The sequence below is a fragment of the Lithobates pipiens genome, unplaced genomic scaffold (assembly GCF_037356315.1).
Source record: "Lithobates pipiens isolate NorthernLeopardFrog02 unplaced genomic scaffold, aLitPip1_a1.2 Scaffold_22, whole genome shotgun sequence".
NCBI lineage: Eukaryota > Metazoa > Chordata > Amphibia > Anura > Ranidae > Lithobates > Lithobates pipiens.
Window position 1 is genome coordinate 96480542 of NW_027507784.1, and position 18342 is coordinate 96498883.

Consider the following 18342-nt stretch of genomic DNA (forward strand, 5'->3'; position numbering starts at 1 on the left):
TAACTTGTATGCTGAAGTTATAAATAAAGAGGTAGTTTGAAAATTGGATGTTCTACTGCCTTTTGTCAACCTGTTGTAAACTGGAATGTTCTAAAGGATACAAAATTGGTTTAATTATTTCTTTAACAGAGTTTTTTGGTTACAATCTAAGCAAAAAACCTTCATAGAGGAATAGCGGAATGAAGCAAAAGTTAGTCACAAGTTTTACAAATTTCTCATCTATTAATTAAACGTGCTGTTGGTTCTGAACAGATTTCAATCATATCTCTTTTGGCGGTGGCCCTCGGGTATGATCAACTAGCTGCCATTAAATCTCTAAGGACGTTGAGAGCATTGAGACCTCTACGTGCATTATCAAGATTTGAAGGCATCAGGGTAAGGCTAAGACCTAGGTTGTCACACAGCACAGATTCTCTTGTTTTCTTTGTTGTAGGTTAATTTTTTTGCCAGGCTTAATTTTGCTCATCAAAAACCAACTGGAGCTCCAACAAAATGTGAGAGTGGGTAAGACCTTGAGGGTGATTTCTCCATTGTGTCAACAGGTCTCCATCATCAGATGGATCTTATGTACTTTGTCCTTTCTAATCAGACTTCTTTTTCAGCTTGCTTACCCACATGGAAGAATTAAGATTGGGTCGTTTTCTCCTGACAAACCAAAGCATACCTCAAACATATATGTGGTGGCAGAAAAATTAGAATTGTTGTTTTTGTTTTTTTATATAGGTGTCTCTCGTTAGCTTAGTAGCTAATGCCTTGGGATACTCAGAACTAGGGGCTATTAAGTCCCTAAGGACATTAAGGGCCTTGAGACCACTAAGAGCCCTTTCACGTTTTGAAGGGATGAGGGTAAGAATAAAAAAGAACTTTTTAATGCATGTGTAGAAACATGCATGTGTTATGTCATAAGGAATGAAAAATAAACTCAATTTCTTTACCATTACCGCTGTAAAAAAACACATCATGTTAGATTTCATATCCAGCAACTTGTCTATTTCTATAATTAAGAAGCCACAAAGAATTTTTTATTTATTTATTTTTAAAGTGTCATTAAACGCATTTAAACAAGTTTAGTGTTACCATCTGAAAATCTAACAATGAAAGTGAGAACATTTAGCTCACATGCAAATAAATAAGATAAATACCTTTTTTCTTTTTTTTTTTTTTTCTTTTTTACTGCTGTAAGTAGAGTGCTTGCACTGTATTGTGAATATAAAAAGGGAGGAGCAAGCAGAAAGAAAAAAAAACTCCAGTGAGAGCAGGAAAGGAAAGAGAAAGGGATCAGCTGTCACTGTAAGGGGCCTGTGCATGTTGCCACGGGCAGACAGGATAAAAGAGAGCAGCTGCAGCTGTTAGAAAGACTTGGATCATATACGCTGCTGAAAGAGGAAGAGGCAGGCATTGGAGCAGGCACCTGTCAATCAACCTGCTGGCTCTAGTGGGGTAGCTTCCAGAGGATAGAAGAAAGTGAATGGGGAAACAAAGGAGCTGGCTGAGCATGCACACTGTGTGGCAAAATAGGAGCCAGGGGATCGGCTGCCGTATCGTTGTCACAGAAAGAGTACAGGTCCATGGGAAAGGCAGGATCAACCAGGTATTTACTAGTGCAGAAACACTTTATGCTTGTAAGCTTCTGCACATGGGTTTAGAACATACTCTTAATTACACAGGCATACACGTTTTGGGTTTAATGACACTTTAAGTTAATAATACAAGTAATGAAGTAAAATGTATGCGTTTTATCACAATTTGAATAATATTACCGATAATGTATTGAGTTGACATGCAGAGATAAATTGGCTTTAATTTTAGCAACACTGGGTTCAATGTCAAATTATTTGCTTCACACCTTTAAAATATGGCTATTTCTCAAAACAAAGGTATGGACAGATTTTTTATTATAGTGTATTTTTTTATAGTGTTCTACCTTTTTATTAGGCTTTTGTAATTCCTGCTTTATTGTGATTCATAAGGAGTTGGAAGATATGAGAAGAGAGCTCAGTGTGTCGCTGTCCAAATTTACATGCTGTGGCAGCCCTGGACCGGTAAACAAAAAAAAAAGATCAATATCTGCCTCTGGTTTCTAGCATGGTTATCTGGATTAGAAAACTGGTAGAATCAGGAACCAGACTGAATAAGGTTAAAATATTTTTTTTAAGACCAATTACACATTTCCAATACCAAGCCCAGTAAATCATAAATTATGCAAGTGACAAATAAACGTTACAGTGCAAAAACCCCAAATAATAATCTAACTATATGTAAAATGGAAGGAGCACATGTGAGCAGGACAAGGACAGGAGACAAGGGGAACAGGGAGCCAGGTACTGAGAGAGGGAAGCAAGGAGCATATCTCAAGGTCAGGTATAGGATTAGGATGAGGATCAGGCAGGGACACAACTTTCAGGATGAACACTGAAACATTGAACTCCAGTCAAGGGCAGGCTTATATATCCCCCAGCAGTACACATCAGGTGCAGCCTAATTACTTGTACAGTCCAGCTGCTGAGAAATACCCGCTGGTAGCCACCAGAACTATGTACTTTGATTCCAGGAACAACAGTGCCACCAGTAGGTGACTCAAGTAATGACACAGGTCCTGACATTAAAGCTGAGTTCCACCCAAAAATGCAACTTCCACTTTAAGTGATGGTGACCTCCCTCCATGCCACATTTGACATGTCATTTTTTGGAGGGGGGGTGGATACCCTCTTTTTTAGAGGCATCCAGCTCCCACTTCCACCCAGGGCTCCACGGCACCGGAAGGAAGTTCACCTCTCCTCCTCCCTCCCTGTAATCTTCTGGGACATGTCACAGAAGATTGCCCGGAAATTCACAAAACGGCTTGTGCATGCACAGTGGGTGCTCAAGCTGTGAAGCCACAGCTGGGCGCCCACAGTAAAAATGCAGGCACTGTGGAGATGAGGGGGAAAGGAGCGGGGCTTCGTACGCCTGCATCGCTGGACCATGGGACAGGTGAGCGTCCGATTATTAAAAGTCAGCAGCTAAACTTTTTATAGCTACTGACTTTAATTTTTTATTTTTTTTTGGGCGGAACCCTGCTTTAACACATTTTATTGAAGGTAACAATGTTTTCACTTACTCTCACTTCCACTTAAAGTCAACCATTGTGTATAGCTAGCCATTGTATTGTAAGTTGAACCCAAGCAGTTTATAAAGACCCAACAAACATGTAAGCTATGTTCACCAGTAAGGAGTTTGCTAGCTGTAGAAGTCAATAAATTGTTTAATACCAACCAAATTAAAGAAAAAGAACATAGCAAAAATCATAGCCCAGTTTGTCTCTGCATATTCATGACATCATCAGTAACTAACAAAAGAAAGTTGTAGGCATCTACAACACTTCCATATGTTGAATATGTAAGCTATAATTATAGAAAGAAAACAATTTAGGTACCCAAAGTCATATGGTGCCAACATACTTTTTGTGCTTAATCTGATGTGCAGATTTTTCTATTCAATGCTGCACATTCATTTGTTTTACTGCAATATTTATTTACATACACAAACTATTGAAAATGTTTACTTTTATGAGAACACTTTATTCCATGCATGAATCTTTTCTATTCTATAGTGACTAGAAATGTACTTCTGAAGCTTGTACTACAATAAATGCAAATAATTTGAAATACATTTTTGTAAGGGCAACAGATTAAAATATAATATATAATTTTTTTCTCTTTGTTAATTACAACTTTGTTTGCTACAGTCTGCATAAGTAAAATTATAAGTTTGATTAGAACAACTTTGCGGGGAAGTGAGGAATAGAAGACTTGGCACATGCCATGTCAACTAACTATTCTACTTTCCTTGGAGAATGCTCTTATTGACCAATGTGCTGCTTTTATTATATAGTGGAATGTTGGCTGGGTGGGGCTTAGCTAAGCCTCATGTGGCTTAATTCCTAAGAAAGAAAATTTGAGGTATCTGTTCTTGGGATATCTAGATATAAGATATGAAAAGGTTAGTTTAAAAGAAAGTGAACTTTGACAAAATACCCCATGAGAATTTACATTAAAGCGGAGTTCCACCCAAAAGTGGAAATTACGCTAATTTGTCTCCCCCCCAGTGCCACATTTGGCACCTTTCGGGGGGAGCGGATACTATCTTTGATAGGTACACTATCCCCACTTCAGGGAGACTGGGCCGCGGCACATTATGTCAGCAGCAACCGGGTCAGTAGGAGAGTGCAGCGGTGCCTCGCGCATGCGCAGTAGGGATCCGCCGTGAAGCCGCAATGCTTCACTACCAGATGACAGCACCCAAAAGCTGATGGAATCATCAGCTGCGGTGCCAACATCGCTGGACTCCAGGACAGGTAAGTGTCCTATTATTAAAAGTCAGCAGCTGCAATATTTGTAGCTATTGGCTTTTAATTTTTGCTAGGGTGGACGGACCTTTGCTTTAAGGCTGGGTTCACATATATGCGAATTGGATGCCAGGTTCCCCCCCATCCAAGTTACATGACTGTAGAGTGTACCCGGCTCTCAATGGAGCCGGTTCACACAGCTCCGGGGTGGCATTTGGAAAGGGTCGTGTGCATCTTTGAGTCTGTATCAGGTGCGAAGTCAGGCAAAAATTCAGACCTGATTCGCACCTGAATCTGTGAACAGGGATTCACTGGACCCCCTGCTGTGAGCCACAGCCGCTGCATCTGTGAACCCAGTCTTAGGCCTACTTTTACCATTGTAATTCCTATAGAACAGATATTAGTGCTTCATTCTAAATTGTTAGCGTGTTACCTATACCTTTAGGAATACAGCTCTAGCTCATAAGTCCATATTTTTATAGCCTGCCTTTGTATTGCAACTGCTTGACAACATTCTAAGCTGAATGACAATTTCATAGTTATGCTTGTACTCTAGTTCACACCAAAGTTCTGCCTAACAGAAGACACCAAATTGTTACAGCTACTACCCTTTTAACCAAAGGGTTAAACATATTTTCTGTGTCCCTGACTGATTTAGTTTCTCAATGTTGCTGGGGGGCAGACTTTTCCTAACTAAGCTGTGCCAACTTCCATTTCAACACCAAATGAAACTGCTTCAATAGAAAGAAAGGGCATGCTCATTGGACAGGCATATGGCAGTTAGTGGACCTTTGAAGTCAGGGAAGGTCAGGTCTCAGTCAAGGTGAAACTAAATTAGAGAGGGGCAAAGAAGAGTCACGTTTGTTTGCTAATAAAAGCTATAGTAGATATTTTTTTGATGTGGGTTCTTAGCAGCTTGGCACTTGGTATATCCATATAATTTTCATCAGCAAATGCAGGTGAAATTCTGTTTAACTTTATGGCAGAAGTATGTTGTTATGTACATATAATGCAACTTTTGTAGTACAAAGCACCCAGTTGCGTCCTTGTGCTTCAAAGGTAAATGAAAGACTTCTGCAGTATGAATACAACTCTCATTCACCTTAAAGCAGACATAACTGCTGTGAAGAGTTCTTACCATAACATGCAGGTATACATAGCATATTTGCAGATTACGGCACACTTACCCCCTAGTTTGCCCTTCTCCTCCACTGACAGTTTGAGGCTACATTTGCAACTCCATGCTCCGTTTCCTCACTGCTTCTTACTAAATCCTCTTTTTACCATTGGACAGCCACTGATGATCATTCCCTACATCTGGTTCTATTCTCACGTTGCTGAGAATGAACTGGCATGTACACTTCAGGGTGCATACACCATGCAGTTTACATTAAAAAAAAAACTGCTGATGCATGTGGCAAAAGTTTTTTTGCCAAAAAGATTTTGCATGTTACCTTTGCCCAAAACCTCATGCTCCTAGCATTTTTTTCATTATAGGCCTTTAGTTATACTTTATTAGTGTATCAGGGTTTTTTTTGCACCTGCTAAAGCCCCATACACACTATCAGTTTTCCTTCAGGTTTACCAAAACCATGTAGTGTAAGGGCCTGCCTGATTGCATACAAATTGAAACTCCTAAGGTTTGACCTCATATTATATGGTTTTTGTAAATCTGAAGGAAAAACTCAGCAGAAAAACTGATAGTGTGTATGGGGCATAAATGATTTCAAGCACCAGCCCCTCCGTGATTACAGAAGTGTAAACTTCCTGCAGCAGTCCAGAATATTAGTTCTGGATAGCGATAGCCTTTAATATAATATGGATAAATGTACTGGGAATCAACAGCTGTATACAGAAAATCTTGCTATGGCACTTTCAGAAGCACTTTCTGGATATCAATAGCAAGTATGTTATAGGGGCTTGTATTTCATAACTTGTTATTAAAATGCAAAGGTCAAAGAAAATCATGTTACCCGAAATAAAGATTCTTTATTTAAACAAAGGTTCTTATACTATACATACATTTATGACAGACTTAAATTTCATCGTGAGAAGTTCATTTTATGTATTATATTATAATACTGATTTGTAGCTTTCAGCACACAGTTTACCTTTTAAAAGTCAAAAAAATTATAATGACTGGAATGAGCTTCAGAAATCAAGTGCATTATTTATTTAGGTATGTCATAAAAGGCATATGAGCAAGCTCTTAGATCGCCCCCTAATTTTATTTGAAGAAACAAAATGTAATGATTTGCATTTATATATTGATTCATAGAGGTCATTTGCACATAATAAAAAGGGTGATTCTAAAAATACATGCTGTTTCTGTTTGGTTTTGCTGATCTGTGTGTCAGTGATGTATGCCACAAATGACTCACAGTTATTGATGCAGTCATTTTTCTGTTGCCTGTGGCAGTCATACGTTTTAAGTATGGCATTGTGTCAGTCATTATCATGATAATATGGTTTATAATTAAAACAGTTAACAAAAGGAGTTAAAAGTATAGATTGTATTAGCTTTTCTATTTAGGCTAACACATAACAGCTGGTAGGGCAGTAAAATAATATCTTTATGCTAAATCTATGATTATCTTTATTTTATATTACCTATATCACCCAATAATACTGTACAGCCATGGCCAAAAGTTTTTAGAATGACACAAATATTAATATTTTATAATGGCAATTTGCATATACTCCAAAATGTTATGAAGAGTGATCAGATGACAATTAATTGCAAAGTCCCTCTTTGCTATGAAAATGAACTTAATCCCAAATAAAAACATTTCCACTGTACTTGTGAATAAGGCTTCAGGGCGCCCTAAAAAGTCCAACAAGCGCCAGGACTGTCTCCAACTGTTTATTCAGCTGCGTAATCGGGGCACCACCAGTGCAGAACTTGCTCGGGAATGGCAGCAGACAGGTATGAGTGCATCTGTACGCACAGTGAGGCAAAGTCTTTTGGAAGATGGCCTGGTGTCAAGAAAAGCAGCAAAGAAGCCACTTCTCTCCAGGAAAATATCAGACGGCCTAATATTCTGCAAAATGCACAGGGATTGGACTGCTGAGGAATGGGGTAAAGTTATTTTCTCTGATGAATCCCCTTTCAGATTGGTTGGGGCATCCAGGAAAAACCTTATCCAGAGAAGAAAAAGTGAGCGCTACCGTCAGTCCTGTGTCACGCCAACAGTAAAGCATCCTGTGACCATTCATGTATGGGGTTTCTTCTCAGACAAGGGGGTGGGCTCACTCACACTTTTGCTAAGAAAACAGCCATGAATAAAGAATGGTACAAAAACATCCTTTGAGAGCAACTTCTCCCAACCATCCAAGAACAGTTTGGTGATGAAGAATGCCTTTTCCAGCATAATGGAACACCTTGTCATAAGGCAAAAGTGATAACTAAGGGGCTTGGTGAACAAAACATCTACATTTTGGGTCCATGGCCAGGAAACTTTCCAGACCTTAATCCCATTGAGAACTTGTGACAAATCCTCAAGAGGTGGTAACATTTTGACAAACTGCAATTATTAATTATGCAAGAATGGGCTGTCATCAGTTAGGATGTGGTCCAGTAGTTGATTGGCAGCATGCCAGAGAGAAGTGCAGAGGTCTTGAAAAAGAAGGGCCAACACTGCAAATATTGACTGTTTGGATAAACTTAATGTAATTGTCAATAAAAGCCTTTGACACTTATGAAATGCTTGAAATGACACTTTAGTATACCATAGTAACATCTGGCAAAAAGATCTAAAAATACTGAAGCAGCGGGGGGCGTGGCCGGGATGTGAACGAGAGCAGACGTGTGACTGCTGAGCTCCACTCCACCGCTTATCCTGTCGACTTCCAGCGCCGTTTTTGTCATCACACAGCCTCTCCCCCTGACACCCTGGGGCGGAAGAAAACCTCCGGTACCCCGCGGCCCTCTCCGCAGCCCCCGGGAAGGCTCCGTTCGTCCGCAGCAGGTGAGGCCCGGTCCGCGGCGGCCATCTTCCCCACGAGGTCCCCCGTCGCCACGATGTCTGTCGGCTCTCAGGCCGTCGCTGATCCTCCTCCATCCCAGGCAGATTCCCACGCTGAGCTCCTGGCGGCGATCAAGGAGGGTAGGGATTCGGTGATGGTGAAAATAGACCACCTGGTGGCTGATGTGAGCCTCATTAGGCATGACATGGACAAATTTAGGGCCCGGTTTACTGAGGCTGAAGGCCGCATATCGCAGCTGGAGGACACCACCAGAGCTGACTCCCGGGACCTCCGTGCATTGCAGTTACAGGTTAGAGCCTTGCAAGAAAAGTCCATAGATACTGAGAATAGGCTCAGAAGGAACAATATCCGTGTCATAGGCCTCCCCGAGAAAGCAGAGGGTGCGAGGCCTGCTGAATTCACAGAGGCCTTCCTCAAGACGCTCCTGGACCTGCCTGATATGCCTCCCACGTTTATTGTAGAGAGAGCGCACCGGCTCCCTCCAACTCCCCCTGTCCCTGGGGCTCCACCGCGGCCGTTTCTATTCAGGTTGTTAAACTACAGAGACCGGGACAGAGTTTTGATGGCGGCCAGGGAAAAGCGAGATCTACTTTTTAATGGGGCCAAGATAATGCTTTTTCCTGACTATTCCCCTGAAGTGCAGCACCGTAGGCGCTCCTTTACTGAGGTCAGGAAACGCCTGCGACATGAGGGCCTCAAGTATAGCCTCCTGTATCCAAGTAAACTTCGGGTGATTGCTGATGATCGTGCACATTTTTTCGTGGACCCAGAAGCTGCCATGTCCCGGTTGGATGGCCGCAGATGAGCTGCACCGCACTATGGATGCCACCTGCACCTTTACGCTGCCTGACACTATGCTCCCTGTTTGATTCCCCCAGTTGGATCCTTGCCAGGTGGCCGCTGCACCTGCTGACTTTCATCTTTTATCCTGCCTGAACACGGAGATCAGAGTGTTGCCACCTACCATGTGCCTGACCCGACACCTACGCCCCTGAGTCTTTATTTTTTCTTTCCTGTACACCTGGCTGTGCCGCCATTACTGATCTGTTGGGCACTTTTGCAGGAGCGGGCCTACTCAGCAGACTGCGGAGGACACGCACACACTACTACAAGCAAGTACTGCCACCGCGGCGTGATTGTCGCCCCCCTGCCCCCCCCTCTCCCTAACCTTTTTTTGCCCCCCCCCCCTCTTTTTTATGTACTTTTTGTTTTTTTGTTTTTTCCCCTTTCTGGTCAGTGGTCCGCGCCTCCCTATTTTGACTTGTTCCCTGGCCGTGTTTTTTTGACCAGTGGAACGAGGGGCGAACACTGACGGTGTAGGGTCCCAGTCGGGGGCGCTTGCACCTGTTAGGTGAGACTTTCTTTTGTTTGGGGACAAACTATTCCCGGACCCCCCCTCGTTTTTCTTTTTAGGGGGAGCGATGGGATATAGTAGGAAAGGCACCCTGTGCCTGGGTAGTTTGGAGCCTGTTAGGACCTCCACAGTTCTATATGCAATTGCATTTGTTTGTTTGTGTTTTATGTTGTGTCTCAGTGCTGACGGTAATATCTGCAATGTACTTATGATCTTGCTGCCTACAGGGTGCCCCTGGATGGGCCTCCCCCAATACTCCTGCTCCCCCTTCCTTTATATACCTAATGGCTAACCAGGTCTCGGATTCATTCACTGTCCTCTCCTGGAATGTTAGAGGCCTAAACTCTAAATTTAAGAGAGCTCTGCTCTTCCAATATTTGAAAACCCACTCCCCCCAGCTTATCCTCCTTCAGGAAACTCACCTTTTGGGCAGCAAGGTACTTACTCTTAAGAAACCCTGGATACAACGGGGTGTACATGCCACTTACTCCACTTACGCCAGGGGGGTGTCAATCCTTATTCACAGGAATTTTCCATGTATTATTGAAGAGGTCCGCACGGACCCCCTGGGGAAGTTTGTGATTTTAGTGTTTACCCTATATTCTCAAAGATACATTGTTGTGAATCTCTATATTCCCCCCCCCCTTTCTCATCCGCATTACTGTATGATGTTTTGGACAAAATTTCGCCTGTCTGTCCTGGGCGGGTGCTGGTGATGGGGGACTTCAATGCCACCCTGTCTCCGGACCTGGACAGGCCTTTGCCTGCTAAGAGGCAGTGTTTGGAGCTCTCTGGCTGGGCTCGGGCGGTTGGTTTGGAGGAGATCTGGAGGTGGAAGCACCCTGACAAGAGGGCTTATTCTTGTTTTTCAGCTTCTTACAAGACGGCATCCCGGATTGACTTGGCTTTCTCCAACCCCGCACTGTTAGCGGACGTGTTGGAGGCGTCCTATCTCCCTAGTGGATTGTCTGACCATTGCCCGCTGTCGGTGGTGCTCCGCTCCCCGGCCTCCCGTAACGCGGCACTTTGGCGGCTGGGTGAACACTGGGTTTCGCACCCTGACCTGTCCGACAAATTGCCGGATCAGCTGACCGAATTTTGGGAGGTGAATGTGGGATCCTCTTCCCCTGCAAATGTTTGGGATGCGTTCAAAGCATATACCAGGGGCCAATATATCTCCTGTATTGCTGATATTAGGAAAAAACAGACGTATATGACTATCTCACTACAACAAGCCGTTGATAATTGTAATGCCACATACACGGCGGACCCTAGCCCTGCCAATTTTGACTTACTAATGGCAGCTCAGAGGGACTTGCAGCTACACCTGACGGAAGTTACCAGTCTTGACATGTATAAGGGGAAGCAGCAGGTATTTGAACAAGGTGATAGGAACGGACGTCTGTTGGCGATGATGGCTCAGCATGACCAACCCCTCACTCTGGTGTCTGCCTTACAGACTCCGGAGGGAGACACCGTGACCTCCCCCTCGGATATACTGCGTACTTTCCGCGCCTTTTATGAAGGGCTGTACTCCTCAGGTCTCCCTGCCGACTTTCGACCTGAGTCACTCCATGCTTTATTGGACCAGCTGGCGCTGGGATGGCTCTCGGACTCGGAGAGGGAGACTCTGGTCCGACCTTTTACGGCGCTGGAGGTCCTGGGGGTTATTAGTTCTTTTCCCCCGGGTAAGGCTCCGGGGCCGGATGGACTTCCGATGGCCTTTTACAAGACCCACGGGATTTTTCTGGCGCCCTTACTGGCTCAGCTTTATACTACCTGTCTGACTGCTGGTGCATTGCCTGCTTCCATGTACCATGCTCATTTAACATTGATTCACAAAGCCCCCAAGGACCCCACCTCCTGTGCTTCCTATAGGCCCATAGCCTTATTGAACTCGGACTTTAAAATATTGACCAAGCTCTTGGCCCGTAGACTTCATCCCATGCTCCCCTCGGTGATAGACTCTGACCAAACTGGTTTCATGCCCCGTAGGTCTACGGACATCAACCTCAGCAGACTCTTTACTAACATTCACGCACGCCATTTAAATGTGGGAACCCGGGTGGTGGCCTCCTTGGATGTCGAGAAGGCCTTCGACACGGTGGAATGGCCTTTTTTGTGGGGAACCCTGCGGAAAATGGGCTTCCCTTTGTTGTTTATTAATTGGCTTCAGGTGATTTATAGGAGCCCGACTTCTTCGGTCCAGTTGGGGGGAGCCCTTTCCGCCCCCTTCAGGCTTTTTAGGGGGACCAGGCAGGGCTGCCCTCTCTCTCCGGCTCTGTTTGCCCTTGCAATCGAGCCTGTGGCGGAGGCACTGCGTGACTCGCCCCGGGTGTCGGGTCTGCGTATTGGGCTGCTGGAGGAGAGGGTGGCCTTGTACGCGGATGACATGCTGCTCTTTCTTAATGATGCTGGTCCTGCACTGAGGGGAGTGTTAGACGTGCTGGATACTTATGCGGGGGTCACTGGTCTCAGGGTGAACTGGTCTAAATCCCTTCTGTTTCCGATTGATCAGGGGGCAAGGGCCACTTCGCTCTCGGACAACCCCCTTGTTTGGGTTGACTCATTTAAATATCTGGGGGTTCAGGTTTCTCACTCGGCGTCGGATTACCTCACGCTTAATCTTACCCCGGTTTTTTTAGATATCCAGGCCAAGCTCAAATCATGGAGTAACCTGCCATTGTCGCTCTGGGGGCGTGTAAATCTTCTTAAAATGAAGGTCATCCCCAGACTTACTTACCTGTTTCGTCACTCCCCGCAATGGTTGCCTAAGTCTTTTTTCAAAAAACTGAACCAGATTTTTTCCTCCTTTATTTGGGGCTCCTCGCCACCCAGGTCCCGCTTGACGACTTTGATGCGACCACGGACACAGGGGGGCATGGCTTTTCCAGACTGTTACAAATACTATCTGTCCGCGCAGCTGGTCACGGTTGCCTGGTGGTTGCAGCCGGACCAAACGAACTCCTCCACTGTTCTGGAGGCCTCGGTTCTGGGTTCGTTGGAGGCCCTCCAGCTTCTGGTTTACCGAGGCCCTCGGGCTCCTTATTCTTTGACTCCCTCCATGGTCGCGACTCTGCGAGCATGGCGGGCGGGGCTGGCCCTGGAGAGGCGTGCACGTTCTGATGTGTCTCCAAATGCCCCATTGTGGCTGAATCCTGGCTTGTCTCACCTCTACCAGATCCCTGACCCATGCGCATGGACTAGGCACGGGATTAGGCTTATGTCGCATGTCGTGGAGCAGGGCTCTTTACTCCCCTTTACCAACCTAATATCCAGATACAACGTGCCTGGTCACTACCTGTTTCGATACCTTCAACTAGTCCACGCGTTCACAGCGCAATTCCCGAATTCCTCCTGCAATCTGGCACAATCGAAACTGGAACGCACACTTAGGGCCGACTGCGACAGGAAACCTACTTCAGTTTTATACTCCCATCTCATAACTGTGTCGCTGCCGGCTCTTGACAAACTTCGGGACAGGTGGCGGACTGACATCCCCTCACTTGACACGGATGACTGGGATGATGTCTGGGACCTTCCTTTTAACTCCCTGGTCTCTATCAGGGACCGCCTTGTGCAATTTAAAATTGTGCACCGGGCCTACCACACCCCGTACAGACTCCATAAAATGAACCCTGCGCACTCTCCGGACTGTTTGGCGATGTGGGGTCTCTCCTGGGGACTTTTCGCATATTTTTTGGCAGTGCCCTAGGGTCCAGCAGTACTGGGAGTCGGTGTTACATCTGATTGGAAAGGTCACCATGACTACGGTGCCTTTGGCCATGGAGGTCTGCCTATTGGGTCTTATAGAGCCCGTGGTGCAGTCCACCGCCAAACGCACGATGACTGGTCTGCTGCTCTTTTATGCTCGTAAGAATATTGCTATGCACTGGAAAAAGGCAGATCCCCCATCCGTGGTGCAATGGAAGCGCCTGGTGAATAACAGTCTTCCCCTTTACAAAGATACTTACCTCCATCGGGGATGTCCAAAGAAATACGATAAGGTCTGGCATGCTTGGGTAGCTGACCCCGAAACTGCTTAGCTGGGGACGGTGGATATGATTGCGGGGGGGGAATTGGTATATTTGTTCTGTTATGCCTTATATGTGCTCCCCTCCCCTCTTTGAGGGGAACCGTCTTTTGTTTTTGTTTTTGTTTTCTTTTGCCTTCATAGAACCAGATGGGAGATTATTTGTACTGGAAGGGGATCTGGGGGCCGCCAGTGGAGCACCCTTTTTGCTTTTTACTGTAAACTGCTGATATGTTATGTTGCATTGCATTTCTCTGTGTCATGGAACAGCTCTTGTACACTGTGAGCACTGTTGTTATACCGTATATACTCGAGTATAAGCCGAGATTTTCAGCCTCTTTTTTGAGGCTGAAAGTGCCCCCCTCGGCTTATACTCGAGTCATCGCTGTCTGCCCGCTCGATCAGCGTGTCGAGCAGACAGACAGCCGCCATTCTATTCAAAAGCCGCGCCTCCGGCTCCGCCTTCGCCTGTGATAGGCGGAACACTGAATTTCCCAGCAGCCTGTGTTCCGCCTATCACGGACATCGTATCATCCTCGTACTACGGACGAGGATGATACGACGTCTGTGATAGGCGGAACACAGGCTGCTGGGAAATTCAGTGTTCCGCCTATCACAGGCGAAGGCGGCGGCGCAGCTTTTGAATTTTACAATGGCCGCCGACGAAGAGGGCACGGGACGGAGGCAAGGCACGGGACGGGACGGGACGGGGGCAAGGCAAGGCACGACACGGGACGGATGCAAGGCAAGGCACGGCACGGGACGGAGGCAAGGAGGCAAGGCACGGGACGGAGGCTCGGGACAAAGGTAGGCTGGACACACACACACACACACACACACACACACACACACACACACACACACACACACACACACACACACACACGGATGGATGGAGACACACACAGGGATGGATGGATGGATGGAGACACACACACACAGGGATGGATGGATGGATGGATGGAGACACACACACACAGGGATGGATGGATGGATGGATGGAGACACACACACACAGGGATGGATGGATGGATGGACACACACACACACAGGGATGGATGGACGGACACACAGGGATGGACGGACACACAGGGATGGACGGACACACAGGGATGGACGGACACACAGGGATGGACGGACACACACACAGGGATGGACAGGCATGTCTCACCCTCGGCTTATACACGAGTCAATAAGTTTGCCAGTTTTTTTGGGGGTAAATTGGGGGCCTCGGCTTATATTCGGGTCGGCCTATACTCGAGTATATACGGTATGTGTTGTTTGTTGTGAAACCCTTAATAAACATATTTTTCAAAAAAAAAAATACTGAAGCAGCAGATTTTGGGAAAATTTATATTTGTGTCGTTCTCCAAACTTTTGGCCATGGCTGTACCTTCAAGACATTTTCAGGAAGGCCATTGGGAAATACGCCAATCAGCCATAACTTTATAACCACCCACCATAACTTGTTGAAGCATGGACTCTGAAGGTATGTTGTGGTATCTGGAACAAAGCCGTCAGTAGCAGATCCTTTAAGTCCTAGAAGTTGAAAGGTAGGGCTGCCATGGATTGGGCTTGCTTTTCCAGTACATCCCACAGATGTCAACACCTCAAACTTGTTGCTGTGTTTCTCAAACTGTTCTTGAAGTCATCAGACCAATCCACCCTCTTCCATTGTTCTGTGGTCTAGTTCTAAAGCTCATGTGCCCATTGTAGAGGCTTTTGGCTGTGGACACAGGTCAACATTGGCACTCTGACTAGTCTATGGAGCTCCATATGCATCAAACCACAATGCATTGTGTGCTTTGACACTTCCCTGTCAGAACCAGCATTAACTTTTAAAGCAATTTGAGCTGCAGTAGCTCTTCTATTGGATTGGACTTCGCTCCACATGTGCATCAATGCTCTTTGGCCATCAATGACCCTGTTGTCAGGTCACTGGTGTTCCTTCCTTGGACCACTTTTGGTAGGTCCTGACCACTGAAGACCAGGAACATCCCTCAAAACCTGAGATTTTGGAGATGCTCTGACCCAGTCAGCCATTACAGTTTGGCCCACTAAAATCCGTATATATGCCCATTTTTCTGCTTTCAACAAAACAACTTAAGGGACAACATGTTCACATGCTCATATAAAAAGTTAGTGCAGCGCTAAAATAATAAAAAAAAGTCCTGCTAGCAGCATCTTTGGAGCAGTGTGTATACTGCTCCTCCACTGCTCCTGCCCATTGAACCACCCCCACAACCACCGGGCAAGGGTTGTGGGGATGAGGCCCTTGTCCCCATCTTTCCCATGTTGAGGGCATGTGGCCTGATACGGTTCAAGAGGGGGAGCGCTCTCTCATCCCCCCTCTTTTCCTGCGGTCTACCAGATTACATGCTCAGATAAGGGTCTGGTATGGATTTTTAGGGGGACCTCCACGCCATTTTTTTTACATTTTGGCATGGGGTTCCCCTTAATATCCATACCAGACCTGAAGGGCCTGGTATGGAATTTGGGGGGACCCCCACGCATTTTTTTTTACATTTTGGTTCAGGGTTACCCTTAATATTCATACCAGACCCAAAGGGCCTGGTAATGCACTGTGGGGGAATCCTATGCTGTTTTTTTCAATGACTTTTATGTGTATTGCCGAGACCCAACAATTCATTAATAGCCGCGAGTAGTTTTGAATGACTTTTTTTTCCTTGATATGTCACATGTGCCACTTTACAGGTATACTAAAGACACCCCCAAGGTACGAAATTTAAAGGAATATTTCACTTTTATTGTTTCACTTTAAGCATTATTAAAATCACTGCTCCCAAAAAAAAACAGCTGTTTTTAAAACTTTTTTTGCATTGATATATGTCCCCTGCGACAGGACCCGGGTCCCCAAACACTTTTTATGACAATAACTTGCATATATGCCTTTAAAATTATCACTTTTGATGTTTCATGTTTGTGTCCCATAGACTTTAACGGTATGAGAAAGGTATTTTTTGCTTTTTAAATTCATCAAAATGAATGTTCGTAATTGTTACAAAAAGTTAACGAACCTAATGAAAATTCCTATTTCGAATTACGAAATACGAATTAACAGCTTCAAAGTATTTTTTTTAGCAAAGAAAGCTGATTTTAACTTGTAAACAACAAGTTTGAAAAATAGGCCTGGTCCTTAAATGGTTAAAAAAAAACTGATTCTTGCAGTGAAGTGCTGATCACATGTTTTAATATCAGAAATCTGCTATATCACAAAATATTGCAAGTGATATGATATAATACTATAATAATACATAAAAAATTATATTAATAAAGTTTATTGATTAACCCTGATAACACAAACAGCAGCAAACTCACTCCAGAAGTTCAGCGAGGATCTCTGAATGATCCAATGTTGTCCTAAATGACTGATGGTGATAAATTAAATCCACCTGTGTGTAATCAAGTCTCTGTATAAATGCACCTGCTCTGTGATAGTCTCAGGGTTCTGTTGAAAGTGCAGAGAGCATCATGAAGACCAAGGAACACACCAGGCAGGTCCGTAATACTGTTGTGGAGAAGTTTAAAGCCGGATTTGGATACAAAAAGATTTCCCAAGCTTTAAACATCCCAAGGAGCATTGTGCAAGCGATCATTTTGAAATGGAAGGAGTTTCAGACCACTGCAAATCTACCAAGACCTGGCCGTTCCTCTAAACTTTCAGCTCAGACAAGGAGAAGACTGATCAGAGATGCAGCCAAGAGGCCCATGATCACTACAGCTGAGGTGGGAGAGTCTGTCCATAGCACAACAATCAGTCGTACACTACACAAATCTGGCCTTTATGGAAGAGTGGCAAGAAGAAAGCCATTTCTCAAAGATATCCATAAAAAGTCTCCTCTAAAGTTTGCCACAAGCCACCTGGGAGACACACCAAACATGTGGAAGAAGGTGCTCTGGTCAGATGAAACCAAAATCCAACTTTTTGCCCACAATGCAAAACAATATGTTTGGCGTAAAAGCAACACAGCTCATCACCCTCAACACACCATCCCCACTGTCAAACATGGTGGTGGCAGCATCATGGTTTGGGCCTGCTTTTCTTCAGCAGGGACAGGGAAGATGGTTAAAATTGAGGGGAAGATGGATGCAGCCAAATACAGGACCATTCTGGATGAAAACCTGTTGGAGTCTGCAAAAGACCTGAAACTGGGATGGAGATTTATCTTCCAACAAGACAATGATCCCAAACATACAGCAAAATCTACAAAGGAATGGTTCACAAATAAACGTATCCAGGTGTTAGAATGGCCAAGTCAAAGTCCAGACCTGAATCCAATCGAGAATCTGTGGAAAGAGCTGAAAACTGCTGTTCACAAACGCTCTTCATCCAACCTCACTGAGCTCAAGCTGTTTTGCAAGGAAGAATGGGCAAGAATTTCAGTCTCTCGATGTGCAAAACTGATAGAGACATACCCCAAGCGACTTGCAGCTGTAATCGCAGCAAAAGGTGGCTCTACAAAGTATTAACGCAAGGGGGCCGAATAATTTTGCACGCCCCACTTTTCATTTTTTTATTAGTTAAAAAAGTTTCAAAAATCCAATAGATTTCGTTCCACTTCACAACTGTGTCCCACTTGTTGGTGATTCTTCACAAAAAATAAAAATTGTATATCTTTA

At 44.8% G+C, this 18342-nt stretch overlaps 1 protein-coding gene across 5 annotated transcripts in view; it reads left to right on the plus strand.

Moving 5' to 3' along the window:
• Nucleotides 1–18342, plus strand: part of LOC143923962 (sodium channel protein type 2 subunit alpha-like) — a 372282-nt gene that overhangs the window by 309434 nt on the left and 44506 nt on the right. For all 5 annotated transcript variants that reach the window (XM_077447919.1, XM_077447918.1, XM_077447920.1 and 2 more), the window contains one exon: nucleotides 724–846. In XM_077447919.1, the coding sequence (XP_077304045.1) occupies nucleotides 724–846 (123 nt within the window). The remainder of the gene's footprint in view (nucleotides 1–723; nucleotides 847–18342) is intronic.